At 52.0% G+C, this 17,951-nt stretch overlaps 1 protein-coding gene across 5 annotated transcripts; it reads right to left on the bottom strand.

Moving 5' to 3' along the window:
- Positions 1–1,538: 1,538 nt before the first annotated feature.
- Positions 1,539–16,138, bottom strand: HNRNPL (heterogeneous nuclear ribonucleoprotein L). 5 transcript variants are annotated; one of them, XM_024132620.3, is made up of 13 exons: positions 16,096–16,138; positions 11,435–11,553; positions 10,586–10,823; positions 10,370–10,455; positions 9,233–9,329; positions 9,074–9,146; positions 5,652–5,723; positions 5,260–5,540; positions 4,065–4,186; positions 3,550–3,751; positions 2,655–2,712; positions 2,457–2,552; positions 1,539–1,831 (listed from the first exon to the last, which is right to left on the bottom strand). In XM_024132620.3, exons 3-13 carry the CDS (start codon positions 10,808–10,810, stop codon positions 1,773–1,775), a joined length of 1,371 nt encoding a protein of 456 aa, XP_023988388.1. In that variant the 5' UTR covers positions 10,811–10,823; positions 11,435–11,553; positions 16,096–16,138; the 3' UTR covers positions 1,539–1,772. The 5 variants fall into 5 exon arrangements, with proteins under 5 accessions (XP_023988388.1, XP_028333487.1, XP_023988386.1 ...); XM_028477686.2 differs by lacking the exon at positions 16,096–16,138 and adding an exon at positions 13,570–13,845 and having other exon boundaries at positions 2,413–2,552; XM_024132618.2 differs by lacking the exon at positions 16,096–16,138 and adding an exon at positions 13,570–13,845.
- Positions 16,139–17,951: the final 1,813 nt, after the last annotated feature.

Below are 17,951 nucleotides of genomic sequence, written 5' to 3'. Positions count from 1 at the left end.
GCAGATACCAAGATGTGAGAGAGAAAAATTTAAAGATGTAGGGGCTTCCCTGGTGGCGCAGTGGTTTAGAGTCCACCTGCCGATGCAGGGGATGCGGGTTCATGCCCTGGTCCGGGAAGACCCCACATGCTGCAGAGCGGCTAGGCCCATGAGCCATGGCCGCTGAGCCTGCGCGTCCGGAGCCTGTGCTCCGCAACGGGAGAGGCCAAAACAGTGAGAGGACCGGGTACCGCAAAAAAAAAAAAAAAAAAAAAAAATTTAAAGATGTAGAACATTTGGTTAGGTCGCTATAAAAAGTTATATATGGCTGTACATTCATAAAAAACAATATATGCATAGAATATCTAGGAGACTCGTAACTACTAACATGGGATGAAGACTGGGTGCTGGCAGACAAAATGGGGAAATTTACTTTTTACCCCCCTTGATTAGCTTAAAATAATCCTAGATTTTTAAGTTACGGCTAAAAGGTGACTGTAGTTTCTCCTTGTCTATAGGTTGTTTGAAGCTTTCCCTGATGAAACTTTGATAAATGCCATTTGACTTCAGTAGATGTTAATGTTCAAAAACTCTACAGGAAATTACCAAAGTGGGTTTTTCCAAGCGCACACAAGGAACTGCACTTGACTTGCTCCTCTCTGCAGGATCTCTTCCCTCCAGTATGAGTCAAGGTTCTTAAAGGCGGCTCCCTTCCAGGTTATCGTCTGCCCTCCACCCGTATGGCCCAGTCCCAACCATAAGCACAAGTTCCCACCCACCAAGACTGGGGAATATCTATCAAGTTGCAGTTGAATGTATCCTTTAATCCAGCAATTCCACTGCTAGGAATTTACCTCCAGATCAGTATCAAGGAAGTTGGGTAACATTTGTATAAAGATGCATAGTAGTACTATTTGCAGTAGCAAATGGGAAATTACCTTCAGAACCAAGTAAATTATGACATATCCACACAAGATACTGTGTAAGACTAAAGATAATGTGGTTGCCCTGCAGGTGATATGAGAACATCTTACAGTACAAAGCATTTTCTGTTAAGACACATATCCAAATAGAACTTTCCTTATGGAAAAACAACAACTTGTTTTCAAGGAGAGTGGGGAGATGACTTTGACTTTTATCTGAGATTTCATTTTCCAACCTTAAAGAAAGGTGGGTGTTTACTTTGTAAGATTAAGGCTTTCTTCTTTTAAAAATCTCTTCAATTTTTTAATTTTTTCAACTATTTACTTAAACGAAGACTCAACTAGATCCAGCTTGCTTGGGTAGAGCCCATGAAGGATGCCACCAGGTCTCCCAGATTCTCAAGGCCCTTTCATCATTTCCCAGTCTGCAGCTCTGGCTCACACCGCTCCTCAGGGCTGGGTCTGCCCCTCTGGAGGGGCTGCAGCTGTGTCCTGGCCGGCCTGCCCCTCTTCAGAAGACTGTGAGGGAAGCAGACACACCCCAGAATCCCAGCAAGTGCTACGTTTATTTTCCAAACAATTTTATTGAAATGTGCCAGGAGTACATGGGCAGCACAAATATGTGAACAGGAAAAAAAAAATCACATGTACAATAATTTTTAAAAAGTGAAGGTTAATCTTGGGAGATATCAGTTCCCCTTCCCCTCCCCCTTTAGACTTTCAGCGTTTCCATTATGGTTAAGCCTCTACTAACCTAGCATTAAAAAAAAGGAATACAGGACCATCTGCAAAACAAAACAAACAAACAAAAACCAGCATAAAGGAAAGAAATGTTTTCCTGCTCAGATGGGACTCTCCATAGGCACCTAATTAGGAGGCGTGCTGAGCGGTGGAGAAACACAACTTCAGGGTGTAAGGGTACGGCCCATCTGCAAAAGAGAGGACAGAGGTGTAACTGGGCCCCTCTCTGGATGCTCCCCCCACCCAGAGTTCCCCTGGTTTTGCACACATCTCTCATTTTCTGCAATTCAACTGCAAGGGTCTAATTCTTCACTGCCACTTTTGAAACTCAAAAAACAAGACGAACACACAAGGCATTTCTCCTTCTCTTCCTTCAATTCCATGGAGGATCCCATTCCCAGCTTTTCAGCTGGCGCACAACAGGCCTGCCCAGGAACTGGATGGGCAAATTTTACCTGCTGGCTATTACAGCCCCTTTTCCTGGGTACTGAGCCAGCCTCTGATGCACAGAGAATGGCAGCTCCCTGGAGGACAAGCCTGAGCAACTCCCAAGCTGGCAGAGCGGGTGGCAGCAAGCAGCTAGGCTGGCCCTCCCACATGAAACATCAGGCTGCTCTCCTGGCGACCAGGTCCCACCTGCCTGTGTCAGTGACAATAAGGAAATCCCTGGGGCCCTATCTTGATGGCAGGAGGATGGCTCTGGCCCGAAGCGAGCCAACCCATTAAGCCACAAGGGGGATGGATGACTGCAGGACCCACAGATACTCACTTGGGTTTTTCATCTGATAATGGTTCAGACCCACAGATACTCACTTGGGTTTTTCATCTGATAATGGTTCAGGAAGCCCAGAGTCTCCAGGGCATCGCTCTTGGATTCCCATTCCAGCAGCCCAGAGGAGCTGCGTTCACCTGATGGGAAAAACAAAGGCTTGAGGCTGACCTGAGCAGAAGCCAGGGAGCTGCCCATCTACAGTCAAGGAATGGGGGGGTAAGGTGGGGCAGTTTACTCACTTTTGCCTGAGAATACTTTCACAGAAGATGGCCGCTTCACTCCCAGCTCGTCGCAGATCTGCAACAGAAACAGAAAGCAGACTCAAAGGACTTCCCTGGTGTTCCAGTGGTTAAGACTCCACGCTTCCACTGCAGGGGGCATGGGTCTGATCCCTGGTCAGGAATCTAAAATCCCGCATGCTGCGTGGCCAAAACAAAAACAAAGAACAGACTCAGAAACACAAGGAGTGCCACATGGCGGAATTCAAGCACACCACAGCTGAACACTTGGATTTTTCTGGACAAAGGAGTTTCTAAGCTTTTACCACACACTCTAAGGTGTCCCTAATCCCCCCAAAGGTTGAGAAACACTGCTCTTAACTATTTTGTTGCCTAAAACCGGGAAACTGCTTTTTAAATTTACCATCTTCAGCTGTTATTTCGGTGTGTTCTGGCACTAGGTAAATGTTTGCTAAACCGAATAGCAACACCTCAGGCCACAGTAAGGCCCAAAGTCCAACTCCACAGTCAGAGTTCCACCCTTCCCCAAAGCTGCCCCAGTTCCCTCTGACAGCACCATAACGGGACCCTCCCTTCTAATGTCATCTAGGCCCCAGACGGCCTGACAGCGTGGAAGTTTCAAGACTGGACTCCAAACACCAGTCCGTCACCCAGACAGGGAGGAATCTTTCAAGGCAAATGCGCAGCCACTCTGACTTGCCCAAAATACAAGAGGCACGGCAAACTCCACTGTTGCTAGAAGTTTGGTGCCATTCTGAGCCTTTCTTGGTCCCTGCTATGTCCCTAGCACCTAACCCAAAGCCCAGCAGAGCAGCTCAATAGATATTCGTTAAAATTCAAAAATGAATGGCCTCCTCAGATGGCTATGCTGAAGGACCAAGTCCACGGCACCCACCTCAAAGAAATTCTCCTCAGTCACCTCCAGAGGGGCATTGAAAAAGTGTAGCACGTTGCTAGGGTGCTGGATGCGGTTCTTGGCTGCCTGCTCTGGAGTGGAGAACCGATTGTTCCTTGACTCACTGAAGTCTTTGTAACTGCAGGACCCATCTTCCAGCCCATATGACTGACCGGGCATGATGGCTGGTTGCTTGGAGACACTGTAGGAGGGAAGAGGAGCCCTGTGTCAGACCTCAAGTTGTCCCCCACCTTCTACTGTGGCCTCCTTCCTGTCTGACAGCACTGTATGCCTCAGAGGGCACTGCTCCACACCTGAGGAGAGGCCGACACACTTTCGCCCACTGCTTCAGAAGAACATCTGGGAACACACCTGCATGCCCAACTCCAGCCTGGATAAGTACTTGGCTTCTCTGTGCTCCTCTGACCTCTGTCCAGAGTGGGCCCCATTCCCCCTCCCTTCTCTCCCCAGTCCCTCTCCAACCCTCCCCAAGCCCGAGGAGCCTGGGTACCTACCAGACATTCAGCTTCTGCCCAAACATGAAGTTGTTGTTGAGGTGAGTGATGGCCCGGTCCACAGCATAGCCATCAGCCATCTCCACCATGGCGGCCCCTGGCTTGCTTTTCATGAATTTCACCTTGAGGAGAGTAGTCGTGATCAGCACCACCGCCCAGCTGTCAGAGACCCTTCTCCTGTCCCTTCCAAGTCAGTCAGAAGAAGTCAACTCCTGCTCTGGATCGAGGCTTCCATTTCCTCACTTGTGAGGAGTCAGGAGAACAGAGAAGCGTGTCTGGCCCACAGCAAGTGCTCAGCCCAAGTTGGGCAGCAGAGACTAGGCAGTCTTTCCCTAACCTCAGGACCCGACCCATGAGTGGGTCATTTAATGAAGCACAACAGAAAAGCAGGAATGGTGGGAGAAAAAAAGCAGCTATTTCCATCAACAGACATATGTACAGATACTGAGTCATGACTATGTGAGTTATGCTATAAAAAAACACTAAAAACAGTAGTGTCAGCTCTGAGTCCTGCTTCCACATAAAGGTATGTGAACCTGGGCAAGTTATTTGCCCCCCATGCTTTCACTTCCCCTGCTTGTCTCATTAAGGATTCTTGTGAAAATGAAACAACTTACAACATTTAAAACACTTTTAACAGTGGTACAAAAAAAACGCCTGACACGTTATTAGCTGCTAATATTAATGGGCCAGGCCAGGGGCTGTAAACTCAAAGGCTTCCAGGACCCAGATGGGTTTGACAGAAGAAATGACCCAGTCTGAGGTGGGCAGTCACCAGACAGCCCCAGCCGACTGTTCTCCCAGGCAAGGAAGGAAGGCTCGGTGTTGCCATATCATCTGAAGTGTTCCAGAGAAAATGCTTACATAATGATCTTTAACTGTGATTGGTAAATTTTATACACCGTAATATTTACGTAATATTAAGTACTAACACTTTCATGTGATAAATCTTTTTTTAAAAAAAATAACATTGAAAATTTAAAAAAATAAAAAAATAAACCACCCACATAGCATGAAGACCAAATAAAATCCATCTGCAGTGTCACCTAATTAAACTAGTTACCCTCTCTGGACCTGCTTGCTCCTAAAAAGGCTCCTTCCCCCTTCTTTGCTCACTGGGGGGGGCCAAAAGGTCGGGGCCTGCCCTGGGGCTGCCAGGTCTATAAGGAAAGCAGTGGATCTAGCGGAAGCTCACCTTCTCCACATTGCCATACAAGCAGAAGACATTGAAGACCCGGTCACAGTTCATCTTAGACTGATCCAAGCCATAGACCATGAGCACAGGGCTGTCGGCGTGGGGGCCATACTCGGGTGGTGGGGGAGGGGGTGGGGGGTGCCCATACTGGGGGCCGTAGCGACTTGGGCCCCGGCGGTGACCCCCCACTGGTGGGCCCATCCTTCTCCCTTCGTAGTGAGGTGGGGGGGGCCCGTAGCCCTCATCATGGTAATGGCTGTGGTACCCACCGTGGGGCCCTCCTGGGGGGTGGGAAGGAAAGAGAGGGAGGACGGGTGAGAATTTGCGTGTCGGGCGGCGGGCAGGGGCACATGAGCCACGGGAGTCCACGGAGGGGAACCCCCTGCCCTCACCATATTCTGCGGGGTGATCTCCCAGGAGAGGGGGCTGCCTCTGGCGTTTGTTAGGGTTGCTGCCAGGGTCACCTGCAGACAGAGAGAACAGTTAGAACCTAACTTGGAAAAAGGGGTATCTCTCTCCCTCCTGACTACAGAGGCTGATTCTCTGCATCCCTCAGCTCCTGAGGGCCTGGGCAGTGGCCATTCCTTCCTCACAAGGGTTACTGGGGCTTCCTTCCTGTGGCCGGACCCAGGGTGGGCATGAAGCCCAAGCCTCAAGGCTGGAGCCCACTGTCCCTCCCACCACCCACTCCAAGCAGGCTGCTTTTCTTCATCCGTGAAGGATGAAGCCAGGTTCCGGGCCTCTCACCTTCCCGAGCTCTGGCAGGAAGCCCAGCTCTTGGGCCCTCTGGGGAAGCTGCAGCCACTCTGGAAGCTGATATGGGGGCTGGGAACAGATTTCTAAAATAACTCCCAATGAAGGGAGAGGAGTTAGGAACCAGAAAATAACCCAGGGAAGGGTAGAAAAATAAAATTGGGCCCACAAAGCCCCAAGGGTCTAAGAGCGCTAGGGCCCACTCTCTAGAGAGAAGACTTTCTCAATCTTGGTACCAGTCACCCTCCCCTCTAGTCACATCCACCCCAAGAAGAGGGACTGTAGGAAAGGACAAACAGGGCGACATCAACATCAGTTCAAATGAGCAGTCATGTACAAGGCATCAACAGTCTCAGACAATGGCGCAGTTCCACCCCGCCCCAACCCCAGCTGCAGTTCATAATCGCTACCGTTAACTTAGCACTTGAGTGGCAAACACTGTGCTAAGTACTTTACAAACAGACATCACCGTTTCTTAAATTCCTCACAACAACCCTATGAGGTAGGTACTATTTTAGCCCCATTTTACAGATAAGGAAAATGAGCACTTAACTTTTAACTGAGCAGTTATAATACACTTTGGCCCAAGGTCACAAAGCAAGTTAGTGGCCAAGCCGGGACTTGAACCCAGGCTTGGTTGACTCCAAAAACCCAGGGCTCGGGACCACTGCCCTTTCCTGCCACCCGGCCTGGGTTTTGTTTTCCAACAGTCATTACAAAGATGGAAAAGGGCTACTTACAGCAGAAGTACAGAGTACAATGTCCATTTGTCACAAAAAACAAATCTGTATTTTCTCTTACCATTGGACGCTTCAACAGTGAGTTAGCACAGTTCTGAAAGATGGCGTCCCATCAAACATACACTGCGACCCTGCATCACATGGTTTTACAGTCATAAATACAAGTTACGGTACACATCCGATACAACTTTTTTTTTAAAGAATTGTTTTAAAAGTCAATGTTTTGATTAAATCAAAAATGGCTCACAGATGTTCTGTCCTCAGAAGATATCAGAAAAGTGGAAAATAAAGGTGTATGAAGTGGGTAGTGTCCCTCCATGTTGTCACCTCCTCACATTGTGTGCTGCAGTGCGGTGCTTCTGGCTGTGTAGCGTTCCGTGTGCGTGTCTCCTGGTTATGAGGTGTGCCAGTGGCCCCACTATGCCCGCGCTTTTGGCCTTGGGAGCACTCCCAGTTACCTGCCAGCAGGTAACTGTGTACCTCTGAGCTGTTTGGCTGTTTGGTTTTAGGTCTGTTTTGATTTTTTGCTGCTGTTGTGGTTTAAGTTTTTGGTTTTGTTTTTTTTTTGGTTTCTGATCTCCAGTTGGTGCAGATTATGTTGGCAGCCGATGACTGCAGAAAAAATAAAAATATCAAAACAGAAAAAAAAACAAAAAACAAAAAGAAGGCCCTCCCCAAACCAAAGGACTTAAAAAACGAAAAACAAAAAAAACCAAACCCACATGGCGAGGAATGGAGAGGATCCTATTGTCTTGGAGGCCCATGGAATCTACTTCAGTCTACGAAACGTTCTCCGAAAAGAGCGCCGCTGGCTGGCTGGGAGAGCTCTGTTCTCTGTGTTTCCTACTTCTGTGTACATTTTCGGGTTCAAGTTTGCTTGGATTTTGACTTTTTTTTAATGTTTAGTAAAAAAGCAGTGTCTGCTGCCATGTTGCGTCTCTTTCTTTGTCTCTGTCTGCCTCTGTGCTTGTAGCTGTTCCTTGGAGCGCGGTGTGGTGTTCTTGATGTAGTGAGCTCAAGTCTGCGGCTGTTTCTGGGGACGTGGTGGAGGCTGCGTGTTCTGTTCTCTCCAGGAAGAGCTAGTGGTTTCTACCCTGTGTGTTGGTGAGCAATGTGCAGAGGCAGAGCCGCTGAAGTCTGGTTCCCGAGGGGGTGGCGAAGCACCTCCCTCAATCCAGGTCACCTCAACAGCTCTCGTTTTTGACCCCCAGCCTGGGGGCGGCCAAAGCTGAGAGGCATCAAAACCAATGCACAGCCAGCCCCTGCCACTAGCCCCTGCCGGTCTGCACATCTTCTATTTATGTTCCTTGGAGAAGAAATGGTTGGTTGCCGTGTTTCTGTTAGCAGTCATGTAATGCCATTGCCCGCTCTGGTACATTCACTCGGTCACCAATTTGTCTCTGACCTCTGGAGGGGGCAGCGAGCCCCACAGCGCCCATTGTGAGGGTCCTGGGTAAGAGTCTAGCCCACCCGGCCCACAGCTTCCCAGCTGCAAGGGCGAACAAGACAGGCCTGCCTAGGAATGAGGGCCTCTGGCCTCCCAGGGCCTGTGAGATGTCAGCAACCAGCCACCTCCCTCAGCCCATGGCCTAGTCCGACGTATCAGACCAAGACAGAAACAGAGATGGATGGTCTTGCTGAGGGGGCGCCGCTGTTTTTCAAAGGCAATGCTCCACCTCTCCCTCCTATCCAAGGCAAACCATTCTTGACAGATTCTAGGAAGGGGGTTGTCCATTTGGGCCCCCTGCAGAGATGTTGCATTCCCTCTACAAGTGAGGTGAGGCGTGTCCGCCCTGCTCCAATCCAGGGTGTCTCACCTCCACAAGGTCAACTTGCTCAAAGGCTCTGCTGCAAGGGCCTGGGAGCCCTCGTCACATCCCCAATCTGTCCCCCCAGAAGCAGACCCTGTCAAGAGTGGAGAGCAAGAGGACCATTCCTGGCCCAGTGAGAATGGGGTCAGCGACCCTAAGCAGGATCCTAGAAGAAAAGCAGCAGAATCCGTCTGGGAGCTGCTACTGGTTTGTAAGCCATTGCCATGGCCTGTGCTCAGTGAGGCCCTGCTCCCCACCCCACCCAGGCCTCTGCCTTGACCCTGCATCCTCTGCTGCATCAAAGGGCCACAAGCAGCAGCTAGGACCTACACAGGCCCTTCATTCACCCCCTCCCACTGGAGTGTATCTTCCAAGAGCTGACCCCCAAGGCCCTCCCATGTCCACAGGAGCCCAATGGCATTACATAACCCTGAGTCCAGGTCTATGAAGTGCGCTAGTCAAGTGAAGGCAAGGCGGGTATGTTTAAAACAAAGCTGCCGTCAGGATTACCTTGTCCACTGAGGTTGGGGTTTGTGTAGTCCCAAGTATCCTGATCATTCTTGAACACGTTTAAGCGTGTAGGCTGCAGGGACAAAAAAACGCTTGAGGTCAGCCAGGCTCCAGGCTCACCTAGGAAGCTGACAAGTGGCAGCCATTTCCCAGACCTACCTTCGCATATTCAATCTTCAGAGTGCAACAGCCTGAGTAGATGTCAGCCCCATTGAGTGAGGCCTTGGCCCGCTGGGCACTCTGAACAGAGTCAAATGTGAGTAAAGTTAAGGGAAAGTCCCATCCCAAGAGCTCTCTGAAAAGAGCTTCAAGTTGCACCAGAGAGGGATGAGGACAAGTAGCACCCCAAAGACTGCTCCAAGCAGGCTTCAGGGTTAGTTTAGTTCACTGCCCACAGCCACCAGACACTTGTACAGACAGACACAGCTGGAGTGCTGCCCCAAATGCGCAGACACGGCCAGAGCTCCTGAGACCTGTACTCCCCCCGCCCTGCCCCACTGCAACAACCTTCTCTGCCAGCATCACAGGCCAAGTCACCTTCTTCTTCAGCTTCATCCTCCCCCTCGGCTTCTACACGCCTTGACTAGACCTGAACAATCTCTGAAACGTTAACTAGATCATACTCCTGCCCTGAAAACCCATCAGTGACTTCCCACTGCCTGGGATGCCGTAACTTCTTCCAGTGTCCTAAGGAACCCTCTCCTCCTCGTCAGCTACTCTTCAGTTGTCAGGTTGCTCACATTCTCCAATGCTAAGCTCCTGCCCACCTGAGGACCTCTGCAGATGTGGTGTCCTCAGCCTGTATATCAGTTCCTACCTCTACATGGAAATAAGGATAGCACCTCCTCAGAGACCTTCCGAGAACCCCTGTAAATTCTTTCCTCTTGTATCTCATGGCACACTCTTCTTTCCCTTCACACTTTAAACCTCATACTTTCACTTTCACACTACACAACCCTTGAACGTGTGTGTGTGTGTTTTAGGGGTACCAACTCTCTGTGCAGTTGAAAATCCATGTATTTAACCAACCACAGATGGCATAATACTGTAGTATACACATTTAGTGAGTGAGATTCACCTTAAGTGGACCCACAGAGTTCAAACCTGTGCTGTTCAAGGGCCAACTATTTAAGTGTGATTGTTTATTAACCATCCCTTCCATGAGACCACGGGCTCTATGAAGGCATCTGGCACATGGCAGGCATTCAGGAGACACGTGCTGGTTGAAAAGATGAATTCCTACCGAGCCCTGTGAGCTCCCATCTCAAGAAACACCCATTTCCCAGCAAAGGATATTCCACCATAGCCTGGACTCCATTCTTCCGGAAAATGACAATTCTCTGGACAGGACCACAAGGGTTACAGATAGTATAAAGAACATCCTGTAAAAACCAAAGACAGCCAAGATGAAGGGACACTGGCAGGTCAGTCTGGCTCATGGGAGAAGACAGGGAGAAAAGGCAGGAGGGAGAGTCCACAGAAGAACCTAAGCGAATAACCACTGGCACGCACCGTGGTAATCGAATAGATGGGGTTCAGGATGGTAAAGAGAAGCACACTGTTGACGCTCCTGGAGTCATCCGAGTCCCCGGGGCGGGAGATTTTCTGGCTGGTAGAGTAATTGACAAAAGCTGGGTGGCCCGCAATGTAGATCTGGTTGTCGGCTGCGTAGTTCACGGCGTTGCAAGCCCCCAACACATCTTCAAATTCCACCAACGCTTGTCTCTTTTTAGGCATTACCACCACATAACTGGCAAAGAGAACACAGGTTGCAATCCTCTCAGGGGGATGGAGACAAGAGTCAAAGGACGGCCTCAGTTATCTGTGATCCGACTCCTCCCTGGCCTCTGGACTCCTCTGTGCCCGTCATGGTTTCTTGACCTGAACACCCCTTGCCATAAGTGGCACGACAAGCAAAAGAGGTGTGTGCGGCTTTGGCATCAGCTTCTCTGGGAAGGCTTCCTTCCCAACCCCTCACCTGATCTAGTCAGATGCCTCCCACAGACGGCTGGGTTTCCCCTATCACAGTGCTGACCACTCTGGGCAGGCAATCGTCTGGGAGGAATCAAGACAGTGGTGTTCACTACTCTATTCCCATTACTCACCATGTGCCAAAATTACAAGGCAGAGAGAGAGAAAAAAAGGAATGAGAGAAAAAAACAAGGAGGAAAAAACACAGAACTTGCTGTAACTTATCCAAAGTACAATGGCTAACCCCAGGAGTAATGGAGCCCCAGGACTTAGCTAAAGGAACCTGGACCGAAATGGCCAAGTTACTTCTAACCAGAAACCCGGTGACACACAGGACACCAAGGAGTTGACTCATCTGAACACCCAACCCCTGGCTTCTGAGCTGAGTACCTGATGGGTCCAAACTCCTGCAAGGCCTCCACAAGGTCAGCTTCCACCACGCCGTCAATCAGGCCCCTGATGTGGACAACTGGGGAGGCGGGGGTTTTGTGCGGGTCATCGTAGTTCTCCTGAGAAAGGAAACAAAAACAAGACTTCACTTTCTGCTGCACAAGACGGTGGATTACTGGCTTCTGTGCCACTAGGAACTCAGACAGATAAAACATTCGAGTGTGTCACCCAGGAAAGACATACAGGGCAAGCAACTAGGCAATTCAACCAATCACCCCAAAAGGATTCTGGGCCAGCAGAGCAGAAGGCCTGAGTGTATGGCCACATGCCGAATGGCTCTTACTGTAGTTTCTGGCTGGTAGAGTAATTGACAAAAGCTGGGTGGCCCGCAATGTAGATCTGGTTGGCAAAATGGAGGAAGGCAAAATGGAGGACCAGACAAGTCCCAGGTCCCATCTTACAGTCTTCCCAGCACCAGTCTCTTCCCACTGGTCAAAGAAATGTGGGAAAAGAGTGGCTTGGAAAGGGGACTCAATTTTCTGCTGCAGCCTGAACCAGGACATTCCCTTTGCATTCACGCAAGTTTTTCTGCCCCTCCCCTAGTGGAGGAGCCTACCATCACCACGTGGCCAAGCACTGCTGTTCCCCACCACTCATCCCCAGGTCCAGCAGGTGCCTCAGACACTGTGGCATCCAGGCCGGTCTTGACTGCCTCTAGTCTTTACTCTCTCACCAAAATCTGTACTGGAAAATACTACCTAAGTCAGACTATCGATAAAGAGAGTAAAGTCTTTCAAAAGAAGAGAAGATCCAACCTGTACCACTAAAAATCAAGACAGTTCCCTTCCCAGGGGAAGCATCTTTCCACCCACAGACAAAAGCGTCTGGGAATCAAGAAAGAACAAAGTAACTTTCTTCACCTCTCCTGGGCTCTGGGCCCAGCCTCCCATGTGAGAAAAACCAAGCAGAAGAAGCCCATGTAACACGAGCAGAATTGGATTCTATTTCAGGAATGAACCACACAAACCACAGGAGCCACACCCACCTGATGGTTACCAGCTCAGCGATGTGGAGCTCCACAGCCCTGAGTTCTAATCCCTGCCCCTCCTCAGACTAGCTACAAGACCTAAAGGAATTTACCTGGCCTCTGTAAATGGGGAATAGTAAGCCCATCCCTTACCTCATAGAGGAATGTGAAGAATTCAATTAAGATACCTTTCAAATGCGTGCAACAAGGCCTGGCACGGTTTAAATGCTAGTAAATCACGGCTACAGAGCACAGCTAAACCGTGGAAAACTCTGCAAATGGCTGAACGGGACAAGGCTTCAGGAACTTCCAAGGAGGAGGGAATGGGCTCCAAGCCAGGAGTAACAATTGGTTGTCTTTTCCGAGCAGGAGACTGAAGAGGCTGAATCCCTTACAAAGTGCCCCCACCCCTCAGGAAACATTTTGGTTCATCAAACCTACCGCACCCAGTTAACCCTCAGAAAATGTAAGCAAACTTGTGATAACTCCAAAGCTTGGTTCAACTTCCAAACGGCTAAAAAGACCTCTCACAACGCTTTCTTCCGGTTTTTAATGCCCACTAAAATGAGGCACATATTCTGGTCTGGGGGAATATCCTCAAAGAAATCGATTTCTGTACTGAGACAAACCATGACGCTACAAAGATCAAATAGCGATCAGGCAGAATACCCCACTCAGGCACGGAAAATGCTACCGCCCACCCGTTCCCCGGCACGCGGTGCCCCCCCCTCCAACCGCCCACAAGGCCCGGGCAGGATAACTGCGCCTGCGCATGGGGCCAGAAAAGAAAATGATAAAGAAAAAAATCGGCCCGACCGCGTGCCCGGGCCCCACAAGCCAGCCCGCGGCGCCTGCGCACTGCGCCACCTGCAGCGCGAGCAGTTTCCTCCGCCCCCCACACCCCGCTCTGTAGAGCGCGCACGCGCAAGCGCCTGTCCTCGCGCAAACCCCGCCGTTAGCCCAACGCCTGCCCCTCCCCCACCCCGTCCACGGCGCGAGGGCCTGGGCGCGTGCGCAGAGCCCCCCCCTCCCCAAAATAAATGCCCTCAACGTGAGAAATTTTCCCTCCCTTCCCGGCCGTCTCCGGCGCTTAGGGCCCTGGCCTCACCCCGCCGCCACCGCCCGCCGCCCCGGCTCCTCCACCGCCGCCGCCGCCTCCATGCTGGTCGCCAGCGTTGTCAGTCTTGAGCCGTTTAGGGGCCCGGCCGCCCTCACTGCCGCCGCCGTAGTAGCGGCCACCGCCGCCTCCGCCGCCCGCCGCCGCCATCTTCACCATCGCTCCGGACCGCCTCCGCTGCTCGTCCGGCTGCTGCCTCTGCTCCAGCCTCCGACGCCGCTTCTCCGCCCGGGGCAGCAGCCTCCGCGACATGGCGGCCCAGAACCCGCCTCCCCCCGCCTCTCATTGGGGGAGGGACACGCCCGTCACCCGCCGCCCCCACCCGATAGGGGGAGCCACTGGTCCCGCCGCTGGGGGAGGGGAAGCCGCCATACGCCTTGCGCACCTATTGGATAAAGCCCACGCCGTTCAGCAGGAGTTCCCGCCCTTGTTTGTCTGGGACACTCCTTATAGGCGACTGTTTTCTGCCAGTCATTTCTCCGACCCCGCCGCCTTAAAATAAACTCCAACTTGATTGGTCAGACTTCTGACACTGCCTGGCCTCGTTAGGAGCACCTGATAGGAGCGGCGCTCTCCACTCTCCCCCAAAGCCCCGCCTCCTTCCCACTTTCATTGGTCTTCTCGCTAATCCATCAAACCGAAAGCCCTTAGTCTTCGTCACAGCGACTACCTTCCCGCGCCTCTCCGCAAGGAACCAAGGAGGCCCCTCCCTTTTGCCTCTCTCCACTGGCTACTGTAGGTGTCCATCTTCTGCAAGACGCCCGATTAGTCAGTTGAGAGTGGAAAGAGTCCTCTCACCAGACGGTAGGACCACTGGTGGCCCCTGATTGGGTAGCCCATCCCTGACCCGTAGGCGCTCTTTGGCGCAGTCTAGGAAAGGATCGGAGGAGAGGACGCATGCGCGAATCGCTTTCAGGCGCCTCTGGAGGCGGGGCGACCCTCTAAAGGAGGGAAGACCTGAAGTACCCTGAGTCTTTATTTACTGCTGTAAGCAGCCCCGCAAGGACAAACTAAGTTAGAAGGGCAACTGCCAGTGCAGCTCTGTCCCCATCACTATATTCTATTCCTCTCCATCTCTAACTTTCACAACGCCAGAGAAAAATTTTTTGAATCCAATCTGACCCTTTTCTTCAGTATAAAACCATTTGCTGTTGCCGACTATCTTATGACCCAGTCCAGTTCCCCGGCGTCCTTTCACCACTCTACCACTAAATTCAACCACAAATAACTCCTTTCAGTTTGCAGAAAGGGAAGGATCTTTCGCGCACCTCTGGATCTTTGGCCCGAGCAGGCCCTTCCACCTAGAACACTTTCTCCACTATCCCTCCTGCCAGAGCTAAAGAATAAATTTCTCTTGTTCGTGCTCTGCTTACTCTGAGAAGCGTTCCTTGTCCCTACCAGCCCAGACCCTCGGCTTCCCCCATAATAACCCCTGATCGCTCAGACCAATGGTTCTCACGCGACAGCCCTTACTACTCTGGGTCGTCACAGTTTGGTGGCTGTCTTTTTCCGTAGCATGGAAGTGCTTGTGTGAGCAAGGGAGCGGTGGTGTCTGCCTCGGCCATAGTGAAGCTGGCCACCCTACCAAGCGCCAGGTACAGCACTCTGCAAAGGGGAGTAGTTAGGGTATTCTAAGCGTCTGGCGGGCCTTGTTTCCTCCGAGGCGGGTAGGGCCACCCCGCAGAGAACACCTTCCCAAGTCTCTAGGGTGCAACGACGCCCAACAGCCGGAACCTGGGGGCAGGGCTGGGGGGGATGACCTAGGATCCCGCCCTAAGGGCTTTAACCTTATGGGGCTGCCTGCTGGCGGGAGAGGGGGGAGAGGAGGGGACGCTGCGCTTAGAAAGCGAGGAGACAGACGTGGGAAATGCGGGGGACGCCCACCAAAGATGCTCTGGAACCTTTCCACTCGGGTGAAAGGGGGTTCCCGAAATAGGGGTCCTAGTGGAAACTAAGTTTGAAATGGGGTCAGTGGCACTAAGAGAGTGGGACCGGCCTGCTAGGTCCGCGGGTTTGAGGAGATACGAAAGTTGGGGTGGGCTGGTGGAGATGTAAACCAGCTCCCAATCACCCCGAAAAGATCCGAAAGAGCCGGCCGAACGGAGACGGGGGACGGCGCAGCGCCTCCAACACGTGATCAGTGCGACGGAATTAAGGCGGTGCGGCTCCGACTGAAGGGCGGGGTCGCGAGGTCCAGACGTCAGAGGAATGCGGTGGGGGAGGGGGAGAGAGGGGCCCCTCCCCTCCCCGCCCCCGCGCCCGGCCCGGACGCCCCTCGCGCCGGCGCGCGCCGACGGGACGCGACGGAACCGTCCCCCGCGCGGCACGTTCCAGGCAACTCGTCCGCCCGAGCGCGCCCACGGCTGGTGTCCGGGCTGCCGCGTTATCTGCACACCCGCGCTCCCGGCCTCCGCCCCTCCCCCACCCCTTGCACTAGGGCCGCGGTCGCGGGCCCCGGGCGGCGCCTCCCTGGGGTCCCCCCTCACTCCTCCCTGACCCCTCTCCCCCAGCCCCTACCAGTTCGGCGGCGAGCCTGGCCGGCCGTCCGAGATCGAAAAGAGAGCAGACACTGGGAAGTTTTGGGGGAGGGAGGGGCGGGACTTAAAGGGACCACGACCTCTTTCCAGCCCGGGGGAAAAAAAAATGGGGGGGTAGAGTGGGGAGATCGAGAGTTGCTCTGCGGTTGAATGGAGGAAACAACGCAAAAAAGGAACGGGAAGACTCCGCGTCCCTTTTCCCCAAATATCCCCAGCCCCTCAATACCCGCCCCCCATCCCTCACAGAAAGTCGCACAGTTGTTTGGGAATCTCGCCTCATTCCTCCTGGTCAGCCAAGTGTTCTGTTGGTTGAGGTAAATGTTGGGGTGCACATTGTACAGACGGGGAAATGGCCTCAGGGGACGCTAGCGACCTACCCGGGATCCCACCGCTTTTAAGTGGCATATAGCAGGATTTGTCTGCCACCAAAGACACATAACCAGTGCACTGCAGTGCCTGTTACGGTGATGGGGTCCGCAATATCCCTTGGAGGTTAAGAGCATGAGTCCTGGGGTCAGACTGCCAGCGTTCAAATATGGACGGGGCACCTACTTACTCTGTGGCTTTGGAAAAGTGATATAGCATTCTGGGGCCTCTGTTTCCTCATCCGGTAGGAGGTTGGTAATAACACCTGCAACACTGGGTGGTCTAGAGAAGTGCTGAGAATGTCTGGAAGCAGAGGGGACCTCAGGTCTACCTCCATTTCAGAAATTGAGTCTCAGAGAGGGGAAAGACCAACTGAAATTCACCACAGCTGAAAGAACAAGTCCTCCCCTCCTTAGGGCTCCCACGGCATAATCCAACCCTTGTGGGCCCATCCAAAGCCATGCCTAGCCCTTTCCACTTGTCCTCTACATGGCACAAACCCTGGTTCTCCTTCTGTTCATCAGATACCCAAAATTCATTCCTGACTCTGCACTGGCTGTTCCCTCTGTCTAAAACACCCTTCTCCCAGATCTTTGCTCCTCATTTGAGAGGCCTTGGCTCAAATGTCACCTCCTAAGCACCCCAGACTAGTTAGTCGCCATACACAGTTATAATCATGGCTTCCCATTTATCTCCCTCTTCACTCTTATTGCCATGTGAAAACAACCAGTTATTTAATTTTTGTCTCCTCACTAGAATCTGGGCTCTTTGGGGGCCAAAAGTGGGTATGTTTTCACCCCTCTAAGGACCTACCCTGGGGTCATTCACTCATTCATCAGATGTTTATTGAGCTAACACTCTTTGGGGCATCTGGGATAAAAATGGTGAACCAGACAGGAAAAAATTCCCTCCTTCCAGGGGTTCCATTCTAGTGAAAGATGCACAAAATATCAATAAAATATGTATCAGAGGTGATAACTGCTATGAAGATAATAAAACAGGGAAGGAGGATAAGGAGTACATGAGGGCAGTTTGCTCTGCTCAAAAGGGTATTCAGGTGAAGCCTCACTGAGAAGGTGACATTTTAGCAAAAGTCTGAATAGGAGAGAGAGGAAGTCATGTGGATACTGGGGGAAGAGCATTCCAAGCAGAAGGAACATCCAAGGCCCTGCGGTGAAATGTGCCTGGTGTGTTCCAGGAATTGCTAGAGACCTTTGTGGCTGGAGTAGAGGAAGGGAGGGGTAAATGGTAAGTGATGACATCAGAAAAGGGGGAGAGGGCAGTCTGTGAGGGTCCTCCTGGGCCATAGGGAGGGGAGGACTTTTACTCTGAGGTGAGGCCGCAGGAGGGTTCCGAGCAGGTAAGGGCCCTGATCTGGCTCAGGTGTTCACAGGAGCCCTGTGGCTGCATGCTGTGGGTGTGGGAAACAGACTGGGAGGTGGGATGGGAGCAGGAAGACAGGAGGCTAAT

The sequence above is a fragment of the Physeter macrocephalus genome, chromosome 17, assembly GCF_002837175.3.
Source record: "Physeter macrocephalus isolate SW-GA chromosome 17, ASM283717v5, whole genome shotgun sequence".
NCBI classification, from domain to species: domain Eukaryota; kingdom Metazoa; phylum Chordata; class Mammalia; order Artiodactyla; family Physeteridae; genus Physeter; species Physeter macrocephalus.
Note: the sequence above shows the minus strand (reverse complement) of the source record. Positions and strands in the feature narration are given on the sequence as shown.

Coding starts and splice junctions, on each gene's coding strand:
- HNRNPL (XM_024132617.3), bottom strand. CDS start 13,830: ATGTCGCGGAGGCTGCTGCCCCGGGCGGAGAAGCGGCGTCGGAGGCTG. Junction 4,187..5,259: donor TGTATGGCAATGTGGAGAAG/GTGAGCTTCCGC, acceptor ACTCTCCTCAAG/GTGAAATTCATGAAAAGCAA. Junction 1,832..2,456: donor TTATCAGATGAAAAACCCAA/GTGAGTATCTGT, acceptor TCTCTTTTGCAG/ATGGGCCGTACCCTTACACC.